General features: G+C 49.2%; 1 protein-coding gene across 1 annotated transcript; it reads left to right on the forward strand.

Annotated features, from left to right (window-relative positions):
- Positions 1–6,060: 6,060 nt before the first annotated feature.
- Positions 6,061–10,319, forward strand: Pxt1 (peroxisomal, testis specific 1). The gene is made up of 3 exons (XM_013029581.1): positions 6,061–6,232; positions 9,264–9,394; positions 9,571–10,319. Exons 1-3 carry the CDS (start codon positions 6,061–6,063, stop codon positions 9,673–9,675), a joined length of 408 nt encoding a protein of 135 aa, XP_012885035.1. The 3' UTR covers positions 9,676–10,319.
- The last annotated feature ends 5,589 nt before the right edge of the window (positions 10,320–15,908 follow it).

The raw sequence follows: 15,908 nt of genomic DNA on the forward strand, positions 1-15,908 counted from the left end.
GGCCGCGCCGCCACGCGGCTGAGTCACCCCGCCGCTTCACGTTAAGAGTCCCCCCCACCCTCCGCGCGGGGCACGCCGGGAAGGCCGCCCCGGGGTCCCGCCCCGAAGGCGTCTACAGGCCCCACCCCTCCCGGGGACTCCTCAGGCCCCGCCCCCAGGACGCCGCAGGCCCCGCCTCCTTCCTGCCCGGCTTGGTGGCTGTGTGTTTGGGGCCTGGGCACCGTCCCTGGGCTTCTTTTGCTCAAGGCTAGCACTCTACCTCTTGAGCCACAGTACCACTTCTGGCTTTTTCTGTGTATGTGGTACTGAGGAATCGAACCCAGAGCGTCTGCGGAAGCCCTCGTTCAATTATTGAGGCCTTAAAACGGAAAACCAACAGAATTGTAAAATAAGCCCACGCAGTCCCAGGGCAGCCCTTGGACACGTGCAGTCCTTTCTCAGATTGCACCAAGACCAAAAGAACTATAAAACAAAACCTTTTTCTCAAATTTAAAGTTTCATGAGAGTATCTGCTACAGCAAAGTGGAACTACAAATTTCAAATCCACCGGAAGCAAATTATTGGGGGAAAAAAACGGTTCAGTTAAGTTAAAATACTTCGACCTAAAAAAAAAACTGTCATATCCTATAAAATAAATGGGGTGGGGGGAGAATGGGGTAAACCTAAAAGAAAGTAGTCCTTAGCCTGGAGCAGGTAGCTCATGCCTGTAATCCAAGCTCCTCAGGATGCTGAGATCTGAGGATCACAGGTCTGAGCCAGCCTGGCATTAAAGTCTGTGAGACTTATCTCCAGTTTTACCAAAAAGCCGATGTGGAGGGGTGCTGTCAGGTGAAACAGCGCCAGCCTTGGGCACAAAAGCCAAAGGTCAGGGCCTTGGCCCTGGGTTCAAACCCGAGTACTGTCACAAAAGAAAGGAAAATAGCCAGGCGCCGGTGGCTCACGCCTGTAATCCTAGCTACTCAGGAGGCTGAGATCTGAGGATCACAGTTTAAAGCCAGCCGGGGCAGGAAAGTCTGTGAGACTCTTATCTCCAATAAACCACTAGAAAACCGGAAGTGGCGCTGTGGCTCAAGTGGTAGAGCCCTGGCCTTGAGCTGAAGAGCTGATGGACAGCGCCCAGGCCCAGAGTTCAAGGCACGATGGACCAGAAAAAAGAAAAAGAAAGGAAAGTGAGGATCTCCAAATTTGCAAAAATAGATAAAGGCAATACACATGAGCAGCTCCTAAAGTCATAGAAGAGCCAGCTCTGTGTCCTCCATCTGGAAGCTGCAAGGGGAGCTCAGGGAGCCCTAATCCAGCCCGAGACACGCCCTACCGCCTAGGAAGCAGGAGCTTCTCACCCTAGACTCTTCCAGACAAGAAAATTTAAAGAAAAAAATTGAAGGTGCATCAAACTTAAAAAAAAAAAAAAAAAACTGCTGCCGAAGCCAGGCACACAATTGAAACCCCAGCTGCTCAGGAGGCTGACATCACGGTTCAAGGAAGGAAAGTCCGTGAGACTCTTATCTCCAGTTAACCAGAAAACTGGAAGTAGGGCTGTGGCTCAAAGTGGTAGGGCACTAACCTTGAGCAAAAGAGCTGAGGGACAGTGTGCAAGCCCAGAGTTCAAGCCCCACCCCACTCAAACAACAACAAAATAAACTGCTGCCCAAAGTCACATAATTGGGTAAGAAAATCATAAAACAGGAAGTGAACACTGAGGAGAGCATGTCTGGGGGAGGGGCCGCCTATAGGTGAGAAAAGGCAGGAGAGAGTGTGTAAATACGCTTTCTGGACAATGAGTATTTGTTCATCTCCATTTGCTTTCCTGGGGACAAGATGAAGGTTCGTTTACTCAAAGAGGAAAGTAAAACCTTTGAAAAAGGATTTATAAATCCTTTGAAAAATATTAAACTTTGTATCACGGTTTCAGAATTTTCCTTAGGTATTCTATCTTCTTTGGAAAGGGAATGGACAAGCGGGTGTATTTTGAATGTTAGAGAGAAAGAAAAGAATGACTAAGGAGAAGACTACTACTTGGGGGGACTCAGGCAGGGTGGCACAGATCTCAGCACTCAAGTGGAGGCAGGAGAATCGTGAGTTCAAGGTCAGCCAGGGCTACATCATGAAATCCTGCCTCAAATTGAATCAATAAAGAATATTAAAGAAAAACACTATTTTTCTGATAAGAGCTAGAAGAGTAATCTATAAACACATCCTTTTGGGATGATGAAGGGGAAGGCTCTCTCCCCCCCATGCCAGATAATTCATCTCAAAACTGACTCTTTAGAAGTAGACAGATGCTGGGCTTGAGATTCCAGAATGAAATTAACCTCTTTAAGCAGAAGTGGGGAAGGGAGTTGGCGGGGAGCACTGAGACACAGAGTCCTCTTGCCCTGGGCTCCGGGGAGGCCTGTGTAAGCCGATAGCATGTTTATCTCTCAACATTCTTGTTCCTGGCTTCTACTCACTCTCTGCCTGCCCTGGGCCAACGCTTCCTTCTTATGAGTGAACTAATACTGAGAATATGAGTAAGGGTTTTGTCACTTTCTCTGGGATTTTTTTTTCTAGTCCTGGGGCTTGAACTCAGGCCTGGGCACTATCCCTGAGCTAGCACTTTACCACTTGGGCCTGAGCACCACTTCTGGCTGTTTCTGTTTATGTGGTACTGAGGAATCAAACCCAGGGCTTCATGTATGCTATGTAAACACTCTACCACTAAGCCACATTCCCAGCCCTCTCTGAGTTTTAATAACTATAACTGAAAATGAAGTCAAAGACACCCCCCCTATAGATGTTTATCGAACTAGAATTTGAACCAGTGAGCTTGAGGCTTATAAACAATCTGGTCATCCTCTGAGCTACCACAGGAAACCCTAAATGTCTCTTACCTTTCTTGTTCCAATCATACCCCTTTCCTTTCCCCAAATTTTCAAAAACTAGAAATATTCACCATCCATTTTATCAACTTGACATGGTGGTTCACAGGTATCATCTCAAATACCTGGGAGACAGAGGCAGGAGGATCTCTAGTTCAAAGCCAGCTTGGACAAAGTGAGACCCTCTCTCTCTCTCCCCCTCCCTCTTCTTCCCACCTTCCCTTCCTTCCCCCCTCCCTCCTCTGCCTCTCTCCCCTTCCCCCTGCAGTACTGGGGTTTGAACTTGGGGTCTTTGTGCTTTGAGCTATACATCCAGCCCCTTTGAGACTCTTACCTCAAAAACAAAGCAAAAACAGGTGGGTGCCAGTGGCTTAGTCTGTAATACTAGCTACTCAGGAGGCTGAGATCTGAGGATCATAGTTCAAAGCTAGCTTGGGCAGGAAAGTCTGTGAGACTCATCTCCAATTAACCACCAAAAATAAAAATTCAAAAGGCCAGAAGTAGAGCTGTGGCTCAAGTGGTGGAGTGCTTGCCTTGAGCAAAATAAGCTCAGGGACAGCACCCTGGACTTGAGTTCAAGCCCTAGGACTGAAGCCACACCACCATCCAAAATAAAAAAGAAGATAGATTGGCAAGTAGGTATATTCAGAAAAGTCGATCAAGAGCCCAGGCTTCCTCCTGCTCAATGTGCCGCATGTACTAAATGGGACACATTTGATAGCAATCAAGTCCAGAGGCTTACAGCTCCAGACCCTGAGCCTATTGCTGTGGGCCTATTGCCCCAGATTTTTTTTTTCTTTGTTTTGGTCGGTCATGAGGCTTGAACTCTGGGCTTGGGCGCTGTCCCTGTGCTCTTCAGCTCAAGGCGAGCCCTCTACCACTTGAGCCACAGCACCACTTCCAGTTTTCTAGTGGTTTATTGGAGATAAGAGTCTCACAGACTTTCCTGCCCGGGCTGGCTTTGAACCGTGATCCTCAGATGTCAGCCTCCTGAGTAGCTAGGATTACAGGTATGAGCCACTGGCGCCCGGCTTTGCTCCAGATTTTTTTTGACTTATGAGAACCCAGGGTTCCTGCTCTAGCTGTATCCACCAGTCGCCCCAGCCCCAGCACTTGGCAACTATTGCAGTCCTTGGCTTCGGGCAGCAGGCAGTAGCAAGCAGAAGTAAGGGGATGTCATCTAGCATTGCAGCTCTCAAATAGGCCTTGGGTGCTGGGACCTCAATCCTGCAATTAACAATTGTCACAGTTCTAGGGTGTCTGGAGGCCTGAAGCTGTTCTGGTTCATTAACAACCTCAGATCTTTCTTCTGCCTCAGCTGGCCACCCTCTCTCCCTGCTCACCTCTTCTGACCAGGGATGTTATCCCTGCTGCCTCTGCTCCCTGGTATTTTTGCCCAACCCACTTTCTGAAACTCTTCAGCTGCCTCTCATCCCTCTCGTGCTGTCACCTCCACCACTGTCACTGTAACCACCATCTCTGCCACTGCCATTGCTTGGCTGCCATTTCTGCCAAACCCTTCTCCTCTTTGTGTTACCTGCTCAGGGCCCTGATGAAGACAAAAGGTAAGCAGGATGCTGCGTGTGCTGCACAAGCAGTAATCCTAACTAGCTACTCAGCAGCTGGAGGCAAGAGGACTGGGCAAAAAGTTAGTAATAGTCTATCTCAAGAAGAAAAATCAAGCCCAGGGCTGGCGGCTCATGCCAGTAATCTTAACTACATAGAAGGCTGAGATCTGAGGATCACAGCTCGAAGCCAGAGTGAATTTAAGCCAGACCCTGGATTTAAGCCCCAGTACACACACACACACACACACACACACACACACACACACACGAAAGAAAAAATGATTTAAAAAGGTTTGTGGAGCCGGGCGCTGGTGGCTCACGCCTGTAATCCTAGCTACTCAGGAGGCTGAGATCTGAGGATCTCGGTTCAAAGCCAGCCCGGGCAGGAAAGACCGTGAGACTCCTATCTCCAATAAACCACCAGAAAACCGGAAGTGGCGCTGTAGCTCAAGCGGTAGAGCGCTCGCCTTGAGCTGAAGAGCTGAGGGACAGTGCCCAGGCCCAGAGTTCAAGCCCCATGACCGACCAAAAAATAAATAAAAATAAAAATAAAAAGGTTTGTGGGTATGGCTCAAGTAAAAGGATACTTGTTTATCACAGTCTAGACCCTGGATTTATTTACCAGTACTGGACCTGACATTGCAACACCAGGAGGCAAGGAAGCAATGTGTCTTCAAGCTGACTGACAGCTGAGGCAAACAGCCTACTAAAATAGAAAGGGGGTGTGGCAAGGCTGTTTACACCAATCATAGAAGACTGATGCAAATGAAGGATGTTTGCACCAATAACACCACAGTCCCTCATGCAAATGAGGGACTGCACTTGCACCCATCATAGCAGACCCTCCTGTAAATAAAAGTCTGAGTCTGTACCCATCACTGCACTGTCTCTCATGTAAATGAGGAAGCAAGGCTGGGTGTGTGGCTCAAGTGATAATGTACCTGCCTAACAAGCAGAAAGCCCTAATTTCAAATCCCAGTACCAACAGGTGAGGGACTGAATTTGCACCAATTACAGCAGTCCTTCATGCAAATGAAGAGCTGCACCAGACACAGGCCTGATGTGCCTCCAGGGGAAGTGCTCTCCTTCTGGTTTGGGTATGAATGGCTGCGGGGTCATCTAGACATCACTGAAGCTTAAGATGACACAGAATCCTTTGTAATCTGTTTGAAACACTCATAGCAGTACCTTTCCAAGCCAGAGTTTGTGCTTAGGTAGCAAGTAGCTGTTGGTGCTCTGTGGCTTCCTTCAGGTGTTTAGTTAAGTGTTTAAAGCAGCTGGCTGGCATGGGTCCCGCTGACTGCCTGACAGTCCTTCACTCAGGCACCTGGGCTACTAGGGGAGGGTCTAATAGCTGCCTCTTAGAGGAGTCAAATTACCCCAGCCCTACCAGCTTATTTAAAGGAAAAAAAAACATACTAAATGGGTCCTTACAGCAAATGCTTATGTTTAGCGTCAGCAGTGATTTAACAGTGTTTTAACAAAGCTTAAGCTCTGTCCCCTGCTGCAGGCAATGGTTCCCCCACCCCCAATTTGCCTCAAATTTATCACTATTTTTCCCCGACTTTACCAAATATTAATAGAGGTACTGGGGACAGTTTCTTAAAATTACATTTTTCCAACAGGGAAAACACATGAAGAAGGAAAAACACAAAGACACTGTTTACGAACCTAAAGATGTTTTGAATCTGTCTCTCAAAGTAACACATTGTTGCAAATCGCTGTGGGCGAAATACAGTTTTCAGAAGGCTTACATGACTCAACTTGTCAGCTCCCAGCCTCACTCGGCCATGTCCAGGAACTCAGGTAAGCATCACATAACATAGATATTTGACATAGTGTTAGGATCCATCCTGGCTGCTCGAGGCAGGCAGGCACAGGAGAAAGGTTATTTTCAGGTTTATTAGAGGGGGCCATATCTCCCCAGGGTGTCTGCTGCAATTCAGGTGGGTAGCTCTGGACTAGTAGTAAGGTAGGTCTGGGCGGAGAGTAGAAGTGGCCAGCTTTATTTCTAGAACTTCTCCCTAGATGGGAGTTAAGGACCAGAGGTGGAGATAATGCTAACACATAGCATGTGTTGTTTTTTGTATTGATGACAAAACTAATTGGGTATTAACTGTATTATTTGAAAATTAGTGATAAATCTATCACTTATTAGTGATAAATTTAAAACTGGCCAGCCAGTAGTGGCTCCTGTCAGTAATTTTAGGTATAGACAGCCATACCAGGGTAGCCCTAGCAGGAAATTCAAGAGATCCATAGCTGGGTGCAGTGGGGTGTAGCTGTCTTCCCAGGCTACCTGGGGGGGCTGAGGTGGGGAGGATCATGTTGCCAGGTCGGCTTAGAAGAGAAGTTGTACATAGTGGCACATGCTTGTGATCCTAGCTATGGTAAGAATCCTAAAAAAGTGGGTAGATGGTTGGTTAGGCAGCACCGGTGCTGGAAGGAAGACCCTATCCTAAAAATAACTTGGCTAGCAGAGCCAGGCTCACTGGTGATCATCTCTATATTCCTAGCCACTCAGGAGAATGAGATTTGAGGTTCACTGTTCAAAGCCACTTGGGGCAGTTAACCAGCAAAAAGGTAGGAAATAGAGGCATGGCCCAAGTGGTAGATCATCAGTTGTGCACGAAAAAGCCAAGCGAGCCTTGAGTCCAAGCTCTTTCTTGGCCTTCCCTGTCCCAGGAGGCTTTGAACTGCAATCCTCAGGTCTCAGCCTCCTGAGTAGCTCCCAGGGTGACAGGCATGAGCCACCAGCACCGGTTAGAACTTATGTGTTAAGGCCACCAAGCCTTTGCCCGGTCCGTGTGCCGCTTGGTCCAGAGCTTGCTGGTGAGCTCATTTACCTAAAATGCTCGTCTAATTACACTTTCACCGGGAAAGCAGAGGCGGGGCGAAGGATGGGTGACGCTTCATGCAGAGTAACAGCCAACAACCGAACCTGCCTGCTCGTTTTATGCCCAGAAGCCGGACATTTTACACTTAACTGTCCACATACAGGTATTTTAGTCCGGAGGGCTTACAGGGGGTGCTCATTTCGCGGAGGACACTCGGAGGGGGTCAGGAGCTGTATGCATACTGTGGGGTCCAGAGCCCCAAAGACAGGGAAACTCAGTCCAGTCCGGCGTAAGACCGGGCCTGTACCGCGGACAGCGGCCTCGGGCTTCCCGCGTCAGGCTGAAGACAAGGACCCGAAGCGCCCGGCCACTGGAGCCCGCGGTCCGCGCGCAAGCCTCCCATTGGCCACTGCTTCCCACGTGGCCGACACGCCCACTCACTCTGCAGAGCGCGCCTCCCATTGGTCATTGAGAACCACGTGGTCGCCACGCCCACACCGCGGGCCGAGCGCGCGAACCCCGGGTCCCCAACGGCTTAGATTGGAGCCTCGGAGCGAGGTGCGCACCCCGCCAAGGTGCCGGCGGCCGCTCGGAGAACCCGGGTGGATCTCTGACGAGGAACCTTAGGAAAACCCTGAAGGGTTTGCCTCTAAGCAAGCCGATTGTTGAGATTCGGCTTCCGACTCCGACTGGCTCTGACGGGGTCTAGGACGCCGGCACACTGAAAACGCGATCGCGAGCCACTCGACGGCCGACGCTGAGATTTACCTTTGCTGCTTTGGGTAAAATGTGCACCTATAAACAGAACTCCGGCAGAGCAAAACAAACCCCACACACTTCTGTACGGGAATGGAAAACAGCTTTTTCCAAGAAGAGTCGGGGAGATGGGCAGGGGCCTGGGGACGGACGCAGAGGATTGCAGGAAGCCAGGGCAATTGGCAAGTCGGGGCGGGGGGCACTGGGGTAGTTAGATGGAAGAGGAGGCCCCTCCCAGCCCTGCTGGGGGACAGGACGAAGGACGGGGCATGAATGGAACACGTCAATGTAGAATTCAGCTGTTTCTCCTTTGGAAGGGGGTTTACTCTTTGCCTCCCCCCCCACCCCCCCGTCCTTGCTTCTTGCCCATCCTCAGATCTCAGCCTCCAGAGTAGCTAGGATTACAGGTGTGAGCCACCAAGCCTGGCTAGAAGTTAGTTCTTTAAAGCACCTAGCAGGTAGTTTGCACACAGTGCTGGTTCAGAACACTCAGTAGTTGGTGGAAGCAAAGTTTGGAACCCTCATTCAAAGACACTGGGTAAAACACTAATTGGGAAAATGCAAAAATCTGGTCGAGCATATTCAGTGAAACAACTACTACTACCACACACTGAGCACCAAGGTGGCTGTTGGCATCGAGAAACTGAGTTTTACGTTCTATTTCATTTTAATTTGAAAAATTGCTTTGAAATTTTAACTTGAAAAATTAAATCACAAAATTGTGATGAAATTACTGAAAACTTTTTTTGTTGTTGTTGTTGGTCTTGGGGCTTGAATTACTGGGCCTGGGCGCTGTCCCTTAGCGCTTCAGCTCAAAGGCATGTGCTCTACTAATTGAGACACTTCCTGTTTTTTGGCGGTTAATTGGATATGAGTCTAATGGACTTTCCTTGCCCAGGCTGGCTTTGAACTGTTATCCTAAGATCTCAGCCTCCTAAGTAGCTGGGATTACAGGTGTGAGCTAGGATTACACCAGCCCCTGGTCTCTGAAAGCTTTTAAGAACAAGTTGTTTGGAACAACTTAGATATTTCAGTTTTCCGTTGGTGGCACTGGAGTTTGAATTCTAGGCTCCTTTTGTACCACTTGAGCCACAGTTTGTTTTTCAGTTTGGGTCTCTTGCTTTTTCTTCGGTTTGTCTTGGACCACAGTCCTCCGCTCTCTACCTCCTCAAAGTCAGGGATTACAGCTGTGTACCACCATACCCCTCCCTAATGAAATATATATGTTTTTTAAATCAATGCAGATCACAATCCACTGTCTCAGTCCAAGGAGAACAGCACAGGCCAGAACACTCCCCAAGAGGAAACAATCCGGAAGTTTGCCATGCAGCTGAGGTACATTGGGGACAGCATCCACCACAGGATGGTCCAAGAGGTAAGACTTCTGGTTACTCAGCAGAAGTGCAGAGTTCATTGTGGTCAGGGTGGTGTTTGGGATAAAGAACTGGAAGAAAGGGAGTCTGAGGACAGTGAAGGTGCACAGGGAAGGACTCAACAGAAAGGTGACTGAGGAAAACCCTCCAGGAGCGAACCCCTCTGTTTTCCCAACAGGATCTCCAGCAGGAAGGCAGAGAGGCCCTGGCTCATGTTGTCTTACTTGTCTATAGAAGGGTTCAGGTGATGCTCCGCTTTTTCTGGAACAACCATTTGCTATAAAAAGGGAAGTCAAGTGTCCAGTTCTGTTTTCCTCCTGCCTTCTGAGACCCACAAATGGAAGCGAGGAAGACGGCACACCTCCTTCTCTCCCCCTCATTGTCGTCCATGTGGCTTTGTTGAATGGCGGACTCCTGGGCTGTTTGTCTACAGCAGGCAGTTGAGAGATGTGGAGAATAATCCAGAAGCTGGGAGGCCCAGTGCCCACAAAATCGTCATCTGTGGTGGGAAGCTGGAGCCTTTCCTTCCTGGAATGGCACAACATTCTGGAATCAGGAGCTTTCTCCTGAGCCTCTCCGTGATCCGTGAGCCCCATGCTTGTGAGCCCCATGCTTGTTACCCGTGTCCAGATCTGCAGTGCCAGCGCCTCCTTCCCACGCATGTCCGGCTCTTCCCCTTTCTGGAAAATCAGAAGGGCCCCCATCTAATGTTCCAGTTCAACCAGGCCCACAGACACCCCCTCCACATGGCCAGCTCAGCCGGGGGTCCTAAACCCTCCCCTGGCTCGTTTTCCTTCATTGTTTCCTGTTCATTATTTTTTTTATCTTCCTCTTAGTTACTCCCCTACCCTGTGAAAGGAATTGTAAGTATTAAGGACGTTTACTGTTACTTGAAGTTTTATGTGTGCATCTTGAGTTCTCCATAGGAAAAAGGTTATTTAAGACACTCATTTAAAAGATGAAATAAATACTGTTGTTTTGCTGAGCATGAAACACTTGTGAATATTTCTTTTATGAAGGGGGGAATTCCACTCACCCTGCTCACTTTAACTTCTAAATTTGTCAACATTACATATCCTTTCCTGCCTAGGGAAGTTTCCCCACCTTTTTTTGTCCTGTCATTTAGTCGTGGCTAGCTGACAAGGAACAAACTTTGAAACCTGCTTTTCATTAAAAAAAAAAAAAAGTTTGGGGCTGGGAAGGTGGCTCAGTGGTAGAGCGCTTGCCTTGTATGCCTGAGGCCCTGGGTTCGATTCCTCAGCACCACATAAGCAAAAAGAAAAAAAGCCAGAAGTGGCACTGTGGCTCAAGTGGTAGAGCGCTAGCCTTGAGCTGAAGAGCTGAGGGACAGCACCCAGACCCAGAGTTCAGGCCCCACAACCGGACCCCCCCAAAAAAATTATAACACTATAAAAAAGATTTACAGTGAAAACTTGGGGGGCAGTACTGGGATTGAAAAGTCTTCATACTTTCTCCACAGATTCTCTGCCATCGAGCCCCACCCTCAGCCCCTTTGTGCTTTAGTTATTGGGATAGGGTCTTGTGCTTTTTCCAGGGCAGGCCTGGACCTTGATCCTCCTATTTACCCTTCCTGTGCATTGGGGATGATAGATTCAGAACACCACCATATATTAGTTAAGAGGGGGGGGAGGAAGGATATCATGATCTTTTCCCCCAGCCTGCCTTGAACTTCAAGTCTCCCAATCTCTGCCTCCTGAGTAGCTAGGGTCACAGGTGTGAGCCACCAGCCCTGGCTTACAGTGAAACTCCTGCTTTTATTTTCTTATCCTGAATTCTGTTTATTGCTTATATTTTGAGAGTTCTTTTTTTTTTTTTTTTTGGTTGGTCATGGGGCTTGAACTCTGGGCTTGGGCACTGTCCCTGCGATCTTAAGATCAAGGCAAGCGCTCTACTGCTTGAGCCACAGCACCACTTCCAGTTTTCTAGTGGTTTATTGGAGATAAGAGTTTCACAGACTTTCTTGCCTGGGCTGGCTTTGAACCGTGATCCTCAGATGTCAGCCTTCTGAGTAGCTAGGATTACAGGCGTGAGCCACCGGTGCCCAGCTTTGAGAGTTCTTTTGTACAAATGCTAGTGAAATATACTATCCCATATATGTGTGTGTGTGTGTGTGTGTGTGTGTGTGTGTGTGTGTATATACACACAGAGGACTCCCTGTGGATAGAGACTGGGTGTGCTCAATGCTCAGGTAAAATGAGTGGAATTTACATAAACCCATGCACACAGCCCTGTAGACTTTACATTTCCTCATACAATGCAAATGTTATGTAAATGGTGGTAAGATACTATATGGGGAATACTGAACATGTTCATTACAGAAGCAGTTTTTATATTTTCTCTGTGAGAAAGTATATATACCTGTCACTTATAAGCCCACTTCCCAACACCTGTCCTCTTCAGCTTTTGACACCAACCTAGGCTGTGTGTGTGTGTGTGTGTGTGTGTGTGTGTGTGTGTGTGTGCTGGTTCTGGAGCTGTCTCATTTTCCCTGATCTCTCCTGCCTCTGATCCTACCTCTTAAAAAGTTCCTGCTGCCTGCCAACAATGGCATGCTGTGCACTGAGTCTTTTCCATCCGGGCCTTTTGGGGACATTTCATGTCTAAACCACAGCACAGCCTTTCTTTGCTTCTTTCCCTGGCCGCCTCCACCCCTTTTAGAATCCATACTTTCTGTTCAAGTGTTCTCTTGAAAGTCTCCTATTAGCCAGGTTCTGGTGTCTCGTGCCTGTAATCTAAGCTACTCAGAAGGCTGAGACCCAGAAAACTAAAGTTTGAAGTCAGTCTGGGCAGAGAAGTCCACGAAATTCTATCTCCAAAATACAAGCAAAAAAAAAAAAGCAGGGCTGTAGGTGTGGCTTGAGTATTAGAGAGAAAATTGGGGGGGGGTCTCATAGAAACACACAGGAACGCATTACAGGAAGTGCTGGTGCTCTCGACCAGCCAGCCTCTGCTGGCACATGAGGTGTCCTCATGACTCAGAATCTCTGTCTCAGATGTGGGGGTGTCAGCAGCCCCTGTGCTTGTTAGTCAGTGTGCAGCTCTGAACTAAGCTGCCACTGGCATAGCCCCCAAATCTGGACGGGGAGTTTTAAAGTGGAGTGTTCTGAAACCAGAATCTGCTGCTTTAAGAAATGTTTTAATCACAGTCTTTTGTTTTTTGCCAGTCCTGGGGCTTGAACTCGGCCTGGGCACCGTCCCTGAGCTGCTTTGCACAAGGCTAGCACTCTACCATTTGAGCCACAGCACCACTTCTGGCCTTTTTTTTTTTTTTTTGTATATGTGGTACTGAGGAATCGAATCTGGGGCTTCATGCATGCCAGACAAGCACTCTACCACTGAGCCACATTCCCAGCACTAATCAAAATATTCATATTGCACACTGGGGAGTGTCTCTTCCCAGAATCCTTGCAGTTTCTGACCCCTCTCTCCCTCCCTTTTGGAGGGGGAAGATCTGGAATTGGGGAGCCCTGGGTCTCCTGATCTTTGAGTGGCTGGGAGAAGGTGGGAGGAGGTGAAATTCTGGAGAACAAGCCCAGACTTCTTCATAGAGGAGAGGCCTGCAGTTTAAGGCTAGCCCGGCAGGTGGGGCAAAACCTCTTTCTTAGCGCTGGTGTGAGCAGGTAGCACTTGCCTCCTTGGAAGCATTCTTCAACTGAGAGCTCTGTCAGCCCTGCTTGATCACCAGTGTCAGGAAGTTCACCACCTCCAGGGGGTGGCGTTAGCAGTGGAGAAGTGGGGGCAGGACTCCCCAAATGAACTCGCTGCCTCTCTATTCTCCCAACTTCTTATGAAAATCCCTCCCGCCCCGGTCCAGCCTGTCAAGGCTTCTTGATGCGTGTGGCTTTGATAAGTTAACCCGGGGTGCTGCCGTTCTGTTCCCCACGGGGCAGCTGACCTTGAAATGTGGGTCTTCACAGGAATGCGGCAGCCTCCAGAGAGACTGGCGATGGGTAGTGTTGGTGCCAGCCCAGCACCCATTTTTGGTGACTTCTGGAAGGGACCCCTGTCCTTCTCCCGTCCTCCAGCATGGCCATCTGCCCCTGGCACAGGGGAGGAGCTCGTAACCCAGCTGGATCAGCTCCCATGATCATGACAATCGATGCACCTGCCCATAAGCCAGGAGCAGACAACAGAAGTCACTCTCTGGAATTTCTCCAGCAGATACCAACCACCAACCATGAATTTACCTCCGCACTGGGTGGTGTGTGTGTGTGTGTGTGTGTGTGTGTGTGTGTGTTCTCTGTCCAGAGCAGATGGCAGAGGAGCAGGGAGGTGAAGTGAGATCGGATGGGGTGTCATATGAGCTATAACTGTGAACCCCAATCACCCGGACACTGCTTGGCTGAGCTGGTGTTTCTGCATTCGAATGACCAGCAGCCCTCTGGGTGGGTGATGTGATTGTTTTCTTTCCCTCTCTATGTGATTCTGTGGATTAACTGATTTTTTTTTCCCTTCATTCCCAAGGTGCTTTCCAGAGCCCAGGCCTGTGATTCATGCTCTCAGGAAAACCATAACAAGCGTGACTCAGGCAGGACTGGGCTCCTGTATCTGAGCTTTTCTTTCTCTTATCTCTGTGGCTCCGTGGTGATACAGCTTGTTTGTGAGTTGGTTCAGCTTCAAGAAGTAGAAAGTGTTCCAGGCAATCTCAGCGGGAAGGAGTCCGGGGCTGACAAAGTTACTGGAAGGGTTAGAGGGACGGGGTTCCAGATGGGGTCCCAGGAGGGAGCTGGGACACCTCGCCCCGGCCATGATGCAGCCAGTATGGAGCCATGGAGGCCCCCACCCCACCGCAGGTGGAGAGTGGCATGTGCAAACACACCTTCCTGACTTTGCTCCGTCACAAATCCTGGGTCAGGTCTGAAACTCTAGCTGCAAAGGTGTCTGGGAAATGGGCCTGTGAGCTGTCCAGCCTCTGAGGTAGAGAAAGGCATCCTTGATGGAAGTGGGGATGGAATGATTGAGGCCACCTCACCAGGGCCATGTGTGAAGGTCTATATCTCCACGTGGGACGCCATTATGCCCTTAGGTACGAAGGCTGTACATCCCCACTGATGAAGGTTTCATATCCCCATCCATGAACATTAGATGTCCCCATGCACAAAGCTCCTGTGTTCTCTGCAGAGATTCTACAGCCACATGCATCAAGTCCATGGCCTCGGTGTGAATGCCTTGTTCCCTCATGAATGCCCTTTGTCCTTGTGTATGAAGACCTGTGTCCCCATGTATGGTTGCTATTGCTGCTGGAGTTTCTGGGCAAAAGCTCCAGATCTGGGAATCCCAACAGACTTGACCAGTAGCAGCCAGGTGCCAGTGACTCATGCCTGTAATCCTAGCTACTCAGGAGGCTGAGATCTGAGGGCTGCAGTTCAAAGCCAGTCCAGGCAGCAACATCTGTTAGACTCTTATCTCCAATAAACCACCAAAAAGCTGGAAATGGTTGTGTGGTTCAAGAGGTAGAGCACTAGTCTTGAGCAAAAATATGCTCAGGGACAGGGTCTAGGCCCTGAGTTAAAGCCCCAGTACCAGCACAAAATAAAAATAAGACCAGCCTCCATTCCAGCACACACACACACACACACACACACACACACACACACACACACAGACTGGTAGTGGTGAAGGGTAGGGAGATTTATTCAAACATGGCAATGTTGGAAAGAACAGACAGAAGCATTCAGTGACCCCCAAGTCTGTCTTTGGGGTGCTGCCCTGGGCTTTGGGTTCAACTGGAGGGAGATGAGGGCAGGAGTTGAGGTCTGTGTGATCAGTCTTGATTAGTCTCTGGTCAGGTTGAATACTCCCTCAGTCCTGGTATTGTAAGGTGCAGAAGCCCTTGCTGCCTGAGAGGCCAATCCAACTTTTTGTTTTGTTTTGTTTTTGTCGGTTGTAGGGGCTGAACTCTGGGCCTGGGCGCTGTCCCTCAGCAACTCAGCTCAAGACTAGCGCCCTACCACTTGAGCCACAGCACCACTTCCGGTTTTTTCTGCTTATGTGGTGCTGAGGAATCGAACCCAGAGCCTCATGCATATGAGGCAAGCACTCTACCACTGAGCCAACTTTCCAGCCCCCAATCCAGTTTTCATGAGACGTTTGCTTCTGTCTGGGGAGGGATGGTTCTCATAGTGGGGGATTGGCTGTGAGGCTCTGCTTCTCTGGAATGGCTGGCCTAGGATTAGACTTTCAGGCACGGGGGACATGGTGCAAGCTGCTAGTAAATTGTCTCCCTCAGCCTTGCAGAGGGATGAGTGGGTTAGGTAGCACTGGTTTTTAGACAAACACTTCTTCACAGACTCATCTGCCTCTGGGTAGCGTTGAGCAGGAGTCATACGCAAACTCTGCAGACAAAGGAGACAGGCCTCCATCTTGCTTTTAGTTACTGTGTAGCCCTCCAGAGACATCTTTGCTTTTTAGCAAGAGCAGCTTCTAAGAGCCTGCTATAATATCGTTCACTCCCATTGTACAGTTGGTAAAACCGAGGTCCAGAAGTATCATGGG

This window comes from Dipodomys ordii, unplaced genomic scaffold (genome assembly GCF_000151885.1).
Source record: "Dipodomys ordii isolate 6190 unplaced genomic scaffold, Dord_2.0 Scaffold120, whole genome shotgun sequence".
Lineage (NCBI taxonomy): Eukaryota > Metazoa > Chordata > Mammalia > Rodentia > Heteromyidae > Dipodomys > Dipodomys ordii.

Bases quoted from the DNA above. Each gene is read 5' to 3' on its own strand.
- Pxt1 (XM_013029581.1), top strand. From the start codon at position 6,061: ATGAAGAAGGAAAAACACAAAGACACTGTTTACGAACCTAAAGATGTT. The intron at 6,233-9,263 runs GTAAGCATCACA...AAATCAATGCAG, and splicing joins GGCCATGTCCAGGAACTCAG to ATCACAATCCACTGTCTCAG. The intron at 9,395-9,570 runs GTAAGACTTCTG...TTTTCCCAACAG, and splicing joins ACCACAGGATGGTCCAAGAG to GATCTCCAGCAGGAAGGCAG.